Source organism: Chamaea fasciata, unplaced genomic scaffold, assembly GCF_029207755.1.
Source record: "Chamaea fasciata isolate MVZ Bird 193981 ecotype frontalis unplaced genomic scaffold, bChaFas1.0.hap1 SCAF_8, whole genome shotgun sequence".
In the NCBI taxonomy this organism is placed as follows: domain Eukaryota; kingdom Metazoa; phylum Chordata; class Aves; order Passeriformes; family Sylviidae; genus Chamaea; species Chamaea fasciata.
The window spans coordinates 38108260-38121468 of NW_027094093.1; the positions used below are offsets into that span (position 1 = coordinate 38108260).

At 52.8% G+C, this 13209-nt stretch overlaps 1 protein-coding gene across 6 annotated transcripts in view; it reads left to right on the forward strand.

Annotated features, from left to right (window-relative positions):
• The window catches only part of GALNT13 (polypeptide N-acetylgalactosaminyltransferase 13), a 47109-nt gene that overhangs the window by 4880 nt on the left and 29020 nt on the right, over positions 1-13209 (forward strand). For 3 of the 6 annotated variants that reach the window (XM_066190487.1, XM_066190486.1, XM_066190483.1), the window contains 5 exons: positions 3765-3851; positions 5238-5443; positions 7406-7574; positions 10669-10835; positions 12728-12935. In XM_066190487.1, coding sequence (XP_066046584.1) covers positions 5302-5443; positions 7406-7574; positions 10669-10835; positions 12728-12935 — 686 coding nt within the window. In that variant the 5' untranslated portion in view covers positions 3765-3851; positions 5238-5301. Of the gene's footprint in view, positions 1-3551; positions 3852-5237; positions 5444-7405; positions 7630-10668; positions 10836-12727; positions 12936-13209 lie in introns of those variants that run through there. The other 3 variants (XM_066190485.1, XM_066190484.1, XM_066190489.1) reach the window with 3 other exon arrangements.

The window sequence follows — 13209 nt, forward strand, 5'->3', positions numbered from 1 at the left end:
AAATCAAATTATTTTGATTAAAAGGAATTAAAGCTAAAAAGGGAATTAAATTTTTTTAGAAAAAGGAATGACATTTTTTAAAAATTAAATTTTAAATTTGAAAAAGGAATTAAAATGAAAAGTTTAATCTTTAAGCTTGGATTCCCTGGAAAAACAGCATCATTAAAAATGCAAAGCTTGGATTCCCTGGAGAGCAAATAAATTTTGATTAAAAGGAATTAAAATTTCAAAAAAGGAATTAAAATTAAAAAAAAAAAGTAAAAAAAAGAATTAAAATGAGAATAAATAAAACTGCAAAAAATAAATAAAATAAAATAAATAAAACTGCATTATTAGCAATGCAAGGCTTTAATTGCCTGGAGATCAAGTCATTTTGATTAAAAGGAATGAAAAAAAAATTTAAAAAAGGAATTAAAATTTTAAAAATTAAATTTAAAGCAGGAAATAAACATTTTAAAAATTAAATTTCAAAAAGGAAATAAAAAATTTAAAAAGTGAATTTGAAAAAGAAATAAAGTTTTAAAAGTTAAATTTAAAAAAGGAATTAAAATTTTAAAAAAGGATTTTTTAAAAAAATGAAAATTCTAAATTTGAAAAAGGAATTTAAAATTTTTAAAAGGGTTTTTTTTAAAAAATGAAAATTCTAAATTTGAAAAAGGAATTAAATTTTTTAAAGAGGATTTTTTTTAAAAATGAAAATTCTAAATTTAAAAAAGGAATTAAAATTTTTAAAAAGGAATTTTGTTTTTTCAATGAAAATTCTAAATTTATGAAAGGAATTAAAATTTTAAAAAAGGAATTTTGTTTTTTCAATGAAAATTCTGAATTTAAAAAACTCGAAATGAAAAGTCTAATCTGTAAGTTTTGATTGTCATCCAGCTGGGGGAATCCTTTCCTGGATCCCGGAGCTCCAGCTGCCCACCCCGGATCTGCTGCACAAACTGGGCACCTGGCTCTTGTTTCTTCCCAGAAAAACAATGGGAATGTTGGGCTCGGGAGCGATGTTTCCGCACTCATTGCTGGGATTTTGTCTCCTCCCTCAGCCAGGCACCGGGCTGCGGGCAGGCGGAATTCCGAGGAAAGTTGGGAATCTTGCGCGTTGCTGAGCTCACACTGAGGTCGCAGCACTTCTGGCGTTCGTTAGGAAGGCATTAATTAGTTCGGGCGTTAATGAATCGCGCGCCCGGGATGCTGCTGGACTCTGGAATTCCAGCTTTGCTGAATCGGAGAGCTGGGTGAGAAACTGGACAACTCCTCGGATTTCCTTTGGGAATTTCCGTGGCCAGGTTATTCCTGTCCTGCTGAGGATTAGGACACTCCGCTGGTGATGAGCCCCCGGAGTGGCAGAGGATTAAAGAGCGGCTCAGGGCTCGGCTGAGCCGGATTTACAGCCAGCTTCCCGTCCGGGAATGGGGGGCTGACCTCCTGGAGGCAGGCCAGAGAGCCTGGGGGAGCCGGGAATGTGCCCCGGGGAAGGGAAGGCTCCGGGAGAGCCGGGAATGTTCCCCTGGAGAAGGGAAGGCTCCAGGAGAGCTGGGAATGTTCCCCTGGAGAAGGGAAGGCTCCGGGAGAGCTGGGAATGTTCCCCTGGAGAAGGGAAGGCTCCAGGAGAGCTGGGAATGTTCCCCTGGAGAAGGGAAGGCTCCGGGGAGAGCTGGGAATGTTCCCCTGGAGAAGGGAAGGCTCCGGGGAGAGCTGGGAATGTTCCCCTGGAGAAGGGAAGGCTCCGGGAGAGCTGGGAATGTTCCCCCGGAGAAGGGAAGGCTCCAGGAGAGCTGGGAATGTTCCCCCGGAGAAGGGAAGGCTCCGGGAGAGCTGGGAATGTTCCCCCGGAGAAGGGAAGGCTCCGGGAGAGCTGGGAATGTTCCCCCGGAGAAGGGAAGGCTCCAGGAGAGCTGGGAATGTTCCCCCGGAGAAGGGAAGGCTCCAGGAGAGCTGGGAATGTTCCCCTGGAGAAGGGAAGGCTCCAGGAGAGCTGGGAATGTTCCCCCGGAGAAGGGAAGGCTCCAGGAGAGCTGGGAATGTTCCCCCGGAGAAGGGAAGGCTCCAGGAGAGCTGGGAATGTTCCCCTGGAGAAGGGAAGGCTCCAGGCAGAGCTCCGAGCCCCTGGCAGGGCCTGGAGGGGCTCCAGGAGAGCTGCAGAGGGACTGGGGACAAGGGCTGCAGGGACAGGACACAGGGAATGGCTTCCCACTGCCACAGGGCAGGGCTGCGTGGGACATTGGGAATCGGGAATTCCTGGCCGGGCTGGAAATCCCAGATTTGCTGTGGCTGTCCCTGGATCCCTGGCAGTGTCCAATTCCAGGCTGGAGCAGCCCGGGATGGTGGGAGCTGTCCCTGGGTGTGGAATTGGATAATCCTTAATGTCCCTTCCCACCCCAAACCAGTCTGGAATTCTGGAATTCCCCAAAATTCTGCCGCGTTTCATCTGAACCCGCTTCCATGCCCCACCCCCGCCCTGTGCTGCTGCAGTCTCCGCATTTTCAGCCCATGAAAGGGTCAGGCGTCACCCCGGGTTTCACCAAAGGATTAAATTCCCAGCACTGGTGGGAAAATGCGACTCAAAAATCGGGACTTTTGCTGTGTCCGTGTTTATTTTACCTCGCAGGGATGTTGGGAAAGGGAATGAAGAGGTTTTCCGGGAGCAGTGATGGGTGCTGGGTGTTTGAACCTCGAAGAATTCCATATTGGTCATTCCGGGCATGGGGATAACCAGGGGCTGGGGGGGTACAGGAGGAAAAAGATCCTGAAGGTTTGGTTTATATCTGCAGAAAAGTGGGATTTTTAATCCAGGGAAAAGGCAAATCAAAGGCTGGAATCGTGAATTCTCCTTCCCTTGGATTTGCAGCCTCCGTAATTCCCCTCCCCCCCAGCATTGTGTGGGGTGAGTTCTAGGAAAAGCTGGGAGCTTCCTCAATTTGCCTCCTGTTTCCATCCCCAAATGCCGCTTTTCCCTGCAGCCTTTGGGGCGGGGATTTCCCTCTGCTGTGCTGCAGGAGAGTGCGGTGAAACTTGCTCGATTCCGGGATGTGGGAGCTCAGGACCTCAGGGTTTCTCCCTTCCTCTTCTTCCTGCAAACCGTCGGGCTGAATTTCGGTTGAAATCTGCTTTTCTGGGGGGAAGCTTCTTCCTTTTGGAGGAGGGGATTTCATGGAATCACAGAATCCTGGGATGCTTTGGGGTGGAAGGGACCTTCAAGCTCATCCTTAAAGGAATCCTTCCCCTATCCCAGATAACTCCAAGCCCTCTCCAAGCTCGGACACTTCCCAGGATGGAGCGTCCACGGTTTTTGCTGGGAAATTGGGTTTTTTTCTTCCTCATTTTTTTTTTCCCCCTATAATGAAACTCTTGCCCCGTGGAAATGGGTTGTGTTATCCTGGGAACTGCAATTCCTGGGATTTTCAATCAGCTTCCTGGGAATCCCTTCGGCGGGAAGAGCCGTTGGCTGGTATTTAGGACAGCTGGAAATTGTTATTAATGAGGAGTCAGAGCAGGAATGCTGGGAGAATAATTAAATAAATCGTTTGTCTAATTTATTTAAATCCTTCCAGCTCTTCCATCCCTTTGGCTCAGACCAGCACGAGTTAAAAAAAACGGGACGGAAAATGGGAAGATCCCACTTGGGAATGAGGAGCTGAAGGGGGAGGACCAGGAAGTGGCAGTGTGGGTAGAACTGAGGAGGGATTTTTAATGATAAGGAATTCCTTTGTGTTTTAGGAAATACGGAAAACTGTTGGGATTTTCTCCTCTCTTTCTTTTCCAAGCACTTGGAAAACTCTCCAGTGGCTCAGTGCTGAGGGGGTTCCGTGGGAGCATGGCTGGAGCAGGACATGGAGCCTGGGCACGGAATGGTGAGTGGGAGTCGTTAATTCCAGACCTCTGATTACTGAGTGCGGCCACAGGGGAGACCGTGGAATCCTGCAGTGCTTTGGGGTGGGAATCCCATCCCTTAAATCCCATCCCAGTCCACCCAGGGACACCTCCCACCATCCCGGGCTGCTCCAGCCTGCCCTGGGACACTTCCAGGGATCCAGGGGCAGCCCCAGCAAATCTGGGAATTGCAGCCCGGCCAGGAATTCCCAATTCCCAATGTCCCACGCAGCCTCCACCCTTTGCAGGGCAGGGTATGGAGGCCTCACCTTCAGCTCTGTTTCCCAAACTCCCCAATCCAGGCGGGAGCCCAAACCCGTGGATCAGTGACTGCTCTGCCCTTTCCCGAGGAATCTTTGGTGGCCACGAGGCGGGAGTCCCGAAACATTTTGGCCAAAAAATTCAGTATTGGCAAATTTCAAAGCCAAGGTGGTTGCCTGAGGAAAACGAGTATTTCAGTGTCGAGTCGTGTTTAACCAAAGGATGAATATCCATGAAAATGTTTATTTGAGGATAATGAGTATCTCAGTATCAAGTCGTGTTAAATAAAAGGATGAACATCCATGAAAATCTTTATTTGAGGGAAACAGGTATTTCAGTGTCAAGTAGTTTTAAATAAAAGGATGGTTATCCATGAAAATCTTTATTTGAGGAAAACAAGTATTTCAGTGTCAGTTGCATTTAACAGAACGATGAATATCCATGAAAGTCATCATTTGAGGAGAACGAGTATTTCAGTGTCAGGTGTTGTTGAACCAAAGGATGAACATCCATGAAAATCTTTATTTGAGGAAAACGAGTATTTCAGTGTCAAGTAGTGTTTAACCGAAGGATGAATATCCATGAAAGTCATCATTTGAGGGGAGCAGGTATTTCAGTATCAAGTAGTGTTAAATAAAAGGATGAACATTCATGAAAATCTCTATTTGAGGAAAATGAGTATCTCAGTATCAGGTAGTGTTTAACCAAAGGATGAACATCCATGAAAATCTTTATTTGAGGAGAACGAGTATTTCAGTGTCAGGTAGTGTTTAACCAAAGGATGAACATCCATGAAAATCATCATTTGAGGAAAACAGGTATTTCAGTGTCAAGTAGTTTTAAATAAAAGGATGAACATCCGTGAAAATCTTTATTTGAGGGAAACGAGCATTTCAGTGTCAGGTATTGTTGAACCAAAGGATGAACATCCATGAAAATCTTTATTTGAGGGAAACGAGCATTTCAGTGTCAGGTATTGTTGAACCAAAGGATGAACATCCATGAAAATCTTTATTTGAGGAAAACGAGCATTTCAGTGTCAGGTATTGTTGAACCAAAGGATGAACATCCATGGAAAACCCGGTGCTCTTCTCCTGTGCCTGCAGTGGGCTGCTCCGCCGCGCTCTGCGCCCCGGGGCTGTGATCCCGTGCCGTCCCCGGAGCAGAGCCATGAGGAGGTTTGGCTACTGCCGGGTGGTGTTGGCCACCTCCCTGCTCTGGGTGCTGCTGGACGTGTTCCTGCTGCTCTACTTCAGCGAGTGCAACAAGTGTGAGGACAGCAAGGAGCGCTCCCTGCTCCCGGCGCTGCGAGGTGAGGGCTGGGCCCGGGGCTTGGAGCTGCAAAACCTTTGCAGGGGACAGTCTGTCCGCCCGTGAAATGCCACCTGAATTGTTGTTACTGTAAACCTGTTTGGAAAAAAACCCACAAAAACGAGTTTCGCTCTCTTAGAGTAAGTTTAACGGAACGGAAATGGACGGTTTGGGAGACGGAAAAGCGGAGGTGGCCGGGCCGAGGGTGCCTCACCAGAAAAGCACTGCTCACTCCTTCGAAATCCTTTGTTCTTGAGGATTATTGAGGCTTTTCTTTCAAACGTTCCTTTGAGTCGGGATGCTCTTCTTGGTTTTTGGCCGCCCTTCCTTCGAAACGTGCCCCGTTGTTCCCAAACCAAGACACCCGTTGTACCAAATTAGCATTTTATTAGGTCAAGGTTTTGTTGGCGCCTGGTAGTCTTTCTGATGCCAGGAGATCAATGAATTCCTTCTGGGAGCTTTTCTTTCACCACTCATCAATCCTAGCAATTTCAGGAATGCAGAAGGATCCTCACTGTATCTTCTGGTTTGGTCGGTTTAGATGTTCCAAAGGAGAAAAAGACCGAATGTTTTTACTGTTAACACTGTGTCACAATCAGAAAATACACTCATCACCTTTCTAAACTCTGTTAACAAGGCACTCTACAGTGTAATTACGCATATAATATTCATTTTAATCTTTGAGGAAAGCCAACTTGATAATGCGCGTTTAGAACAACCACTTCAAGTGGACTCTGTCAACCAATCGTGGAAAACCACCCGAACCCATCAGGAGGAGGAGAAAGGAAGGTGAAAAAAAGAACGACAAACCCCCACCCTGAAGTCTCCATCCTGCCCCGTATCTGTCACTCTACACCAAATTCTTAAAGTCTGAGTTTCCAGAATTCCAGCACTGTGGGGTTTTCATCTTCTTTTCCTCCGTTAGAGTCGGGATTAAATGCTCGAGAGGCGGGGTTTGTGTTTGGATATTGGATATTTATTCATCCTTGTCTGTGTTACAGGCTCACAGGCTGTGAGTTCTGGCTAACAAGGTGGAAAATGGCCCCGCCTCTGACTCTTTACAAGGTCGTTTTAAGCACAAACTGCCCAATTAAGAAATGACGCCTCAATTATTGTTACTTTTAACCCAGTAACCAACCACCCGTGGCCGCAGTGAGGATTTTTCTGTCCAATTACAAAATCCCACCCAGACCAGGAAGGAGAAGGTGAAAAAGAAGGACTCAGCCTCTGCCCTAAACCCTCCATCTCACTTTTTATATAACTTACTGTATTCTAAACCCTCAAACCCTGAGTTTTCCCCCCTGCGCCATCACACCCTTCTATCCAAACCCCACAGCCGCACTCCCAGCGCTGTCACTCAATTTTGGAGCCTTTTCCACGGCCTCGGGTCAATGCGGTGTTTGCCGGGGGGTCAGTGCCTGTGGGCACGGAAAACCTGGAATTCTCCCAATCCCAGCCCCTCTGAGACTGTCAGTTCCCCGTTTTAGAGAGCCTGGCCTCACGCTTGTGTCTCGAAATGGCTTTTGCCGGCAGAGAACCTCGCAGGATCTGCAGGACTGAGCGCTGCTTTGGTGCCGTCTGACTTTGTCTTTTTGTGTTTCGATGGGGGAAAACGGACCTTCGATCTCATTCCATGGGCAGGGGCAGCTCCCACTATCCCAAGCCGGGCCTGGGGCATTCCAGGGATCTGTCAGGGTGCCCGGAGCACCTGTGGCTGCTCCTGGATTCATGGAAGTGCCCAAAGCCTGCTTGGATGGGGCTTGCAGCAGCCTGGGATAGTGGGAGGGAACAAATCCAGGGGCTTCAATCACCTTGGAATGGAACTGGACGTTCTTGGGCGCAGAGAGGGATAAAAGCTCCCGGTGACGCAGGGACGGCGGGGGTTGGGTTTCCAGCATTCCTTGTGGGAAAACAAATCCAACTGCCAGGCGCTCAGAGCTCCTTGTGCTGTTCCGTGTTGCAGCCGTCATCTCCCGGAGCCAGGAGGGCCCGGGGGAGATGGGCAGGGCCGTGCTGATCCCCAGGGAGGAGCAGGAGAAGATGAAGGAGCTGTTCAAGATCAACCAGTTCAACCTCCTGGCCAGCGACCGCATCGCCCTGAACCGCAGCCTGCCCGACGTGCGCCTGGACGGGTCAGATTCCAGCCGGGAATGTGGGCGGGCAAATCACACCCCGGGAGAGTGGGGGGTAAATCACACCCCGGGAATGTGCGGGTGGGATGGGGGATTAAATCACATCCTGGGAATGCCCGGGAGTTGGGATGGGAGTTTCAATCCTATCCGTCCCAACCCTGCAGTGGCAGGGACACCTCCCACCATCCCAGGCTGCTCCAACCTGCCCTGGGACACTGCCAGGGATCCAGGGCAGCCCCAGCAAATCTGGGAATTGCAGCCCGGCCAGGAATTCCCCATTCCCAATGTCCCACGCAGCCCTGCCCTGTGGCAGTGGGAAGCCATTCCCTGTGTCCTGTCCCTGCAGCCCTTGTCCCCAGTCCCTCTGCAGCTCTCCTGGAGCCCCTCCAGGCCCTGCCAGGGGCTCGGAGCTCTGCCTGGAGCCTTCCCTTCTCCAGGGGAACATTCCCAGCTCTCCTGGAGCCTTCCCTTCTCCAGGGGAACATTCCCAGCTCTCCTGGAGCCTTCCCTTCTCCGGGGGAACATTCCCAGCTCTCCTGGAGCCTTCCCTTCTCCGGGGGAACATTCCCAGCTCTCCCGGAGCCTTCCCTTCTCCAGGGGCACATTCCCAGCTCTCCTGGAGCCTTCCCTTCTCCAGGGGCACATTCCCAGCTCTCCTGGAGCCTTCCCTTCTCCAGGGGAACATTCCCAGCTCTCCTGGAGCCTTCCCTTCTCCGGGGGAACATTCCCAGCTCTCCCGGAGCCTTCCCTTCTCCAGGGGCACATTCCCAGCTCTCCCAGTCCGGCTGCAGAGCCATTGGGATTCTGTGGGAATGGGATTCCTCATCAGGATCCCACAATTCCCCATCCCATGGCTGTATCCAGGCAGGGCTGCCTCCCACTGTCTCCCAGCCCTGGGACCGAAGGTTGAATTCCGGCTGATCATTGGGATCTCACACACCCAGTTCCATTTGCTTCCCCTTCCGTCCGGAGTTCCCTGTCGGGGAACGTCCCTGGATTCCCAGAGTCCTGTTGGGAGTGGCCAAGCTGGAGGTTTTAATCAGAGCCGGCTCTAATTAGGAGCTATTGATTGAACCTTGAGCCCAGCTTAACTCGCCAGGGAAATGCCTCATTTCATTCCCGAGGATTTTCTCCAGCCGGGGGAGAAATCCGTCCTCAATCTTTTCTGGATGAGTGAGGCTCCAAGTGCTGCTCCATGGAGTGCTGGAGCATCCTAATTGGATTTTCTCCTGGAGATTGCGGCTGGAAATGGCTCCTGGGGGCGTTCCAGTGCTTGGGAACATCCAGGGATGAAGAGAAACAGAAAATTCGGGATTTCTGGAATAGCAGCCAGGGTTAAACGTGGAGCTGGAGTTTTGTGGGGATTCTCCGAAGGAATATTAAAAAAAAACAACTCCGGGATGTGATCCTGGGTGTGGGAAAGGGCTTGGGAAGGAGCGGCGCAGGGCTGGCCAGTGGATATGTGGGAAAACTCCCTTTAACTGGGAGAATCCTTCCCTCGGATCCGTGTGTCAGGGCGGGGATTCTCCCCTGCGGTTTGAGCTGAGACCAGAATTCCTTACTCCCGAAATTCAGCCCTCGGGGCCGGGGAGGGAAAATCGGTTCGTTTTGGGATGGCCACACCCCATCCCTGTGTTCCGCCCCGGGACCTGCTGGAGTGAATCCCATGGAGTATCCATGAGTACTGGAATGTTCCCCCTGGGCATGGACAGCCTTGGGTTGTTGAAATCCTCCTTTTTGGATTTTTGCTGGGGACCTGGGAACGTTCCCCTTCCAGAAGCACAATCCTCGCTCTCCCTGCCACGCTTTCCACGTGGGCTGCAGCCGCCTCGGGAGCTGCACCGGGAGGAGCCGAGCTGTCAGCTCCTTCATTAGGGTGAAAATCGCGGAAAACGGATTTTCCTCCCTGGCAGCCTCCGGGCCCCCCCCCCCCGAGACATCCCTGGGTGGAGGAGGAAACTGATTTTATTTCGGGAAATTTATTCCAAAGGGGATTTTTTTTTTTTTTAATTCCTTTGCTCCTGGTTTCAAGGGGCTTGGGATTGCTGGAGCGGTTTGGATAAGAGCCCGGATGAACTCAGGGTTATTTTGCAGGAATTTTTGGTTTTCCAAGGATGAATTTCCAGGCTCTCCTTCTCCCGGAGAATCTGCAGGAGATCTGGGATCCCACTTTTCCCGCAGACCTCTGGAAACGGGCATTGGGAGGGGGATTTGAAGGCTTGGATTAACTTTGGAAAACCCGGGGCTATTTCCCGTTTTTAAAGGACGTGCAGGTGCCCCACGTTCCTGGTTTTCCCAGAAATCCCCCAGCCAAGGGAACGGTGCTCGGTTAAACTGGCACGGTTTGATCCTTGGGTGGGAACTTGGGAAAACCGGCGGGGTTTGAACGTTCCTGGTGGGTCAGTCCTGGACCAGCTCTGCTTTTCCTTGGCAGCTCATCCCAGGCCATTCCCTGTGTGCTCCAGAGCTCCCTGGAGCCAAATCCACCTGGGAATGGCCGCGCCTGGGATTTCTGATTAAACAGTGCGGGGCTGAAGCCGGATCCGTGGGGCTGAGCGGAGTCCTTGCTTGGAATGTCAGGAATGGGAGAGGGAGCTGAGCCCCTTCTCCAGCCTGTCTCCTGCTCAGAGCAGTTGGAATTCCAGCCTCTGGATCTGCAGTTTGCTCCTCAATCCATCCCATCAGCTTGGAATGTGGCAGGTTTCCCTTGGAGCAATGCCATGGCTGCTTCCAGGCCCCTTTTCCAGGCTGCCTCACGCTCAGAGCCACTGGAATTCCAACCTCTGGATCTCCAGTTTGCTCCTTAATCCATCCCCATCATCCTGAACTCCCTGGATGTGGATCCTCCCCCTTGGAGCAGTGCCAGGGCTGCTTTTCCAGCCCGTCTGAACATCAGAGCCGTTGGAATTCCAGCCACTGGATCTCCAGTTTGCTCTTTACGCCATCCCCACCACCCCTGGGTGTGGCAGCGGGGCCGTGGCGGCTCCCCGGCCCCTTTTCCACCTGGGAAAGACGCGGGTCTCCTTCTGTCCGCTCCTCCAGCTGAGCCCTCCCTTTTCTCCCTGTGTGTCCCTGTGTTTGTTTTCCCGGGCAGGTGCAAGAGCAAGGTGTACCCGGAGGAGCTGCCCAACACCAGCGTGGTGATCGTGTTCCACAACGAGGCGTGGAGCACGCTGCTGCGCACCCTGCACAGCGTCATCGCGCGCTCCCCGCCGCGCCTGCTGGCCGAGATCCTGCTGGTGGACGACGCCAGCGAGAGGGGTGGGCGCGACAGGCCTTCCCGCGCCGCATTCCCGGCCCCGATCACAGCCCACGTTCCCGCACCACAGCACACATCCCCCATCCCACATCCCCCATCCCCCATCCCACAGCCCACATCCCACATCCCCCATCCCCCATCCCATATCCCACATCCCACATCCCACATCCCCCATCCCCCATCCCCATCCCCCATCCCACATCCCCCATCCCCCATCCCCATCCCCCATCCCACATCCCACATCCCCATCCCACATCCCCCATCCCCCATCCCACATCCCACATCCCACATCCCCCATCCCACATCCCCCATCCCCATCCCACATCCCACATCCCCCATCCCACATCCCACATCCCCATCCCACATCCCCCATCCCCCATCCCACATCCCCCATCCCCATCCCACATCCCCCATCCCCCATCCCACATCCCACATCCCCCATCCCCCATCCCCCATCCCCATCCCCCATCCCCCATCCCCCATCCCCCATCCCCATCCCCCATCCCACATCCCCCATCCCCATCCCACATCCCACATCCCCCATCCCCCATCCCCCATCCCCATCCCCCATCCCCCATCCCCCATCCCCCATCCCCATCCCCCATCCCACATCCCCCATCCCCATCCCACATTCCCCATCCCACATCCCACATCCCCATCCCCCATCCCCCATCCCACATCCCCATCCCCCATCCCACATCCCCCATCCCACATCCCCCATCCCCATCCCCCATCCCACATCCCCATCCCCCATCCCACATCCCCATCCCACATCCCACATCCCCATCCCACATCCCCATCCCCATCCCCCATCCCACATCCCCATCCCACATCCCCCATCCCACATCCCACATCCCACATCCCACATCCCACATCCCCCATCCCCATCCCCCATCCCCATCCCACATCCCCATCCCCATCCCCCATCCCACATCCCCATCCCACATCCCCCATCCCCATCCCACATCCCACATCCCCCATCCCACATCCCACATCCCCCATCCCCATCCCACATCCCACATCCCCCATCCCACATCCCCCATCCCACATCCCACATCCCCCATCCCACATCCCCCATCCCACATCCCCCATCCCCATCCCCATCCCCCATCCCCCATCCCCATCCCCCATCCCACATCCCCCATCCCCATCCCACATCCCCCATCCCCATCCCCCATCCCCCATCCCACATCCCACATCCCCCATCCCCATCCCCATCCCCCATCCCCCATCCCCATCCCCCATCCCACATCCCCATCCCACATCCCCCATCCCCCATCCCACATCCCCCATCCCCCATCCCACATCCCCCATCCCCATCCCCCATCCCCCATCCCGTTCCTTAAATGGAACGAGAATTCCAATGGGATGAGAAAGGGTCCTGGAGCAGCCCAATGGGTCCTGGTGGCAGACTCAACCCTGCCGCCCCTCCGCCCTGCATTAATGGAGCATTAATTGAACCCTAATTACTCCCCGGGTTTCCCTGCTCATCCAGTGGCTTGACGATTCCCTGTGCCAGGAGGTAGAGGAGGATTCGAGCCGAGTAATTCCCGTTTTTCCTAAAAACATTCCAGGAGCTCCAACGGGGAAATCCATCCCCAAAAGCCTTTTTTTTTTTTTTTTTTTGGGACGGGGGAGATAGAAAATTGCCCGAAGTGTCTCCGTTTGTTTTGTGGTCGCTGCTTCATTCCAAGGAAGTGCCTGTGCTTTCTTTCAAACTCCTTTATTTAAAATTCTCCCGGACTCAGGGAACGCTTTTGCCTTGGCAGGGCCCCGTAATCCCACCTCCTTCCCGCCCCCGTGAGACGCCCCGAGCCGGGAGCTGCCGCCACCGCCTCGGAGTAAAACCTCCCCGTAACCCCACTTCCCTCCCGTTTCCCCCCGCACCTGGCAGAGTTCCTCAAGGCCTCCTTGGAGAATTACGTGAGGAAGCTGGAAGTGCCCGTGAAGATCCTGCGGATGGAGCAGAGGTCGGGGCTGATCCGCGCCCGGCTCCGAGGGGCCGCAGCCTCCAGGGGCCAGGTGATCACGTTCCTGGATGCCCACTGCGAGTGCACGCTGGGCTGGCTGGAGCCTCTGCTGGCCAGGATCAAGGAGGACAGGTGAGGAATTCCCCGGGGATCTGCTCCAGGCCCTTCCGCGGCTGCCGGAAAACAGGGATGAGAGGGGTTGGCTGAGCTGGATCGAGGAGGATCTGCAGTCTTTTCTTGCTTGGCTGCAGTTTGGGTCGAAAGCTCGTCCCTGGGTCAGGGTGGGAGCAGCTTTCCCGAGGCCTGGGAGCTTTCTCCTTGTTTTGGTTTTTTTACCAGGAACAACTTCTCTCTCGTGAGCTTACGGAGATTTGCACCTTTTTTTTGTCCTTTTCTTGTTTGCCCT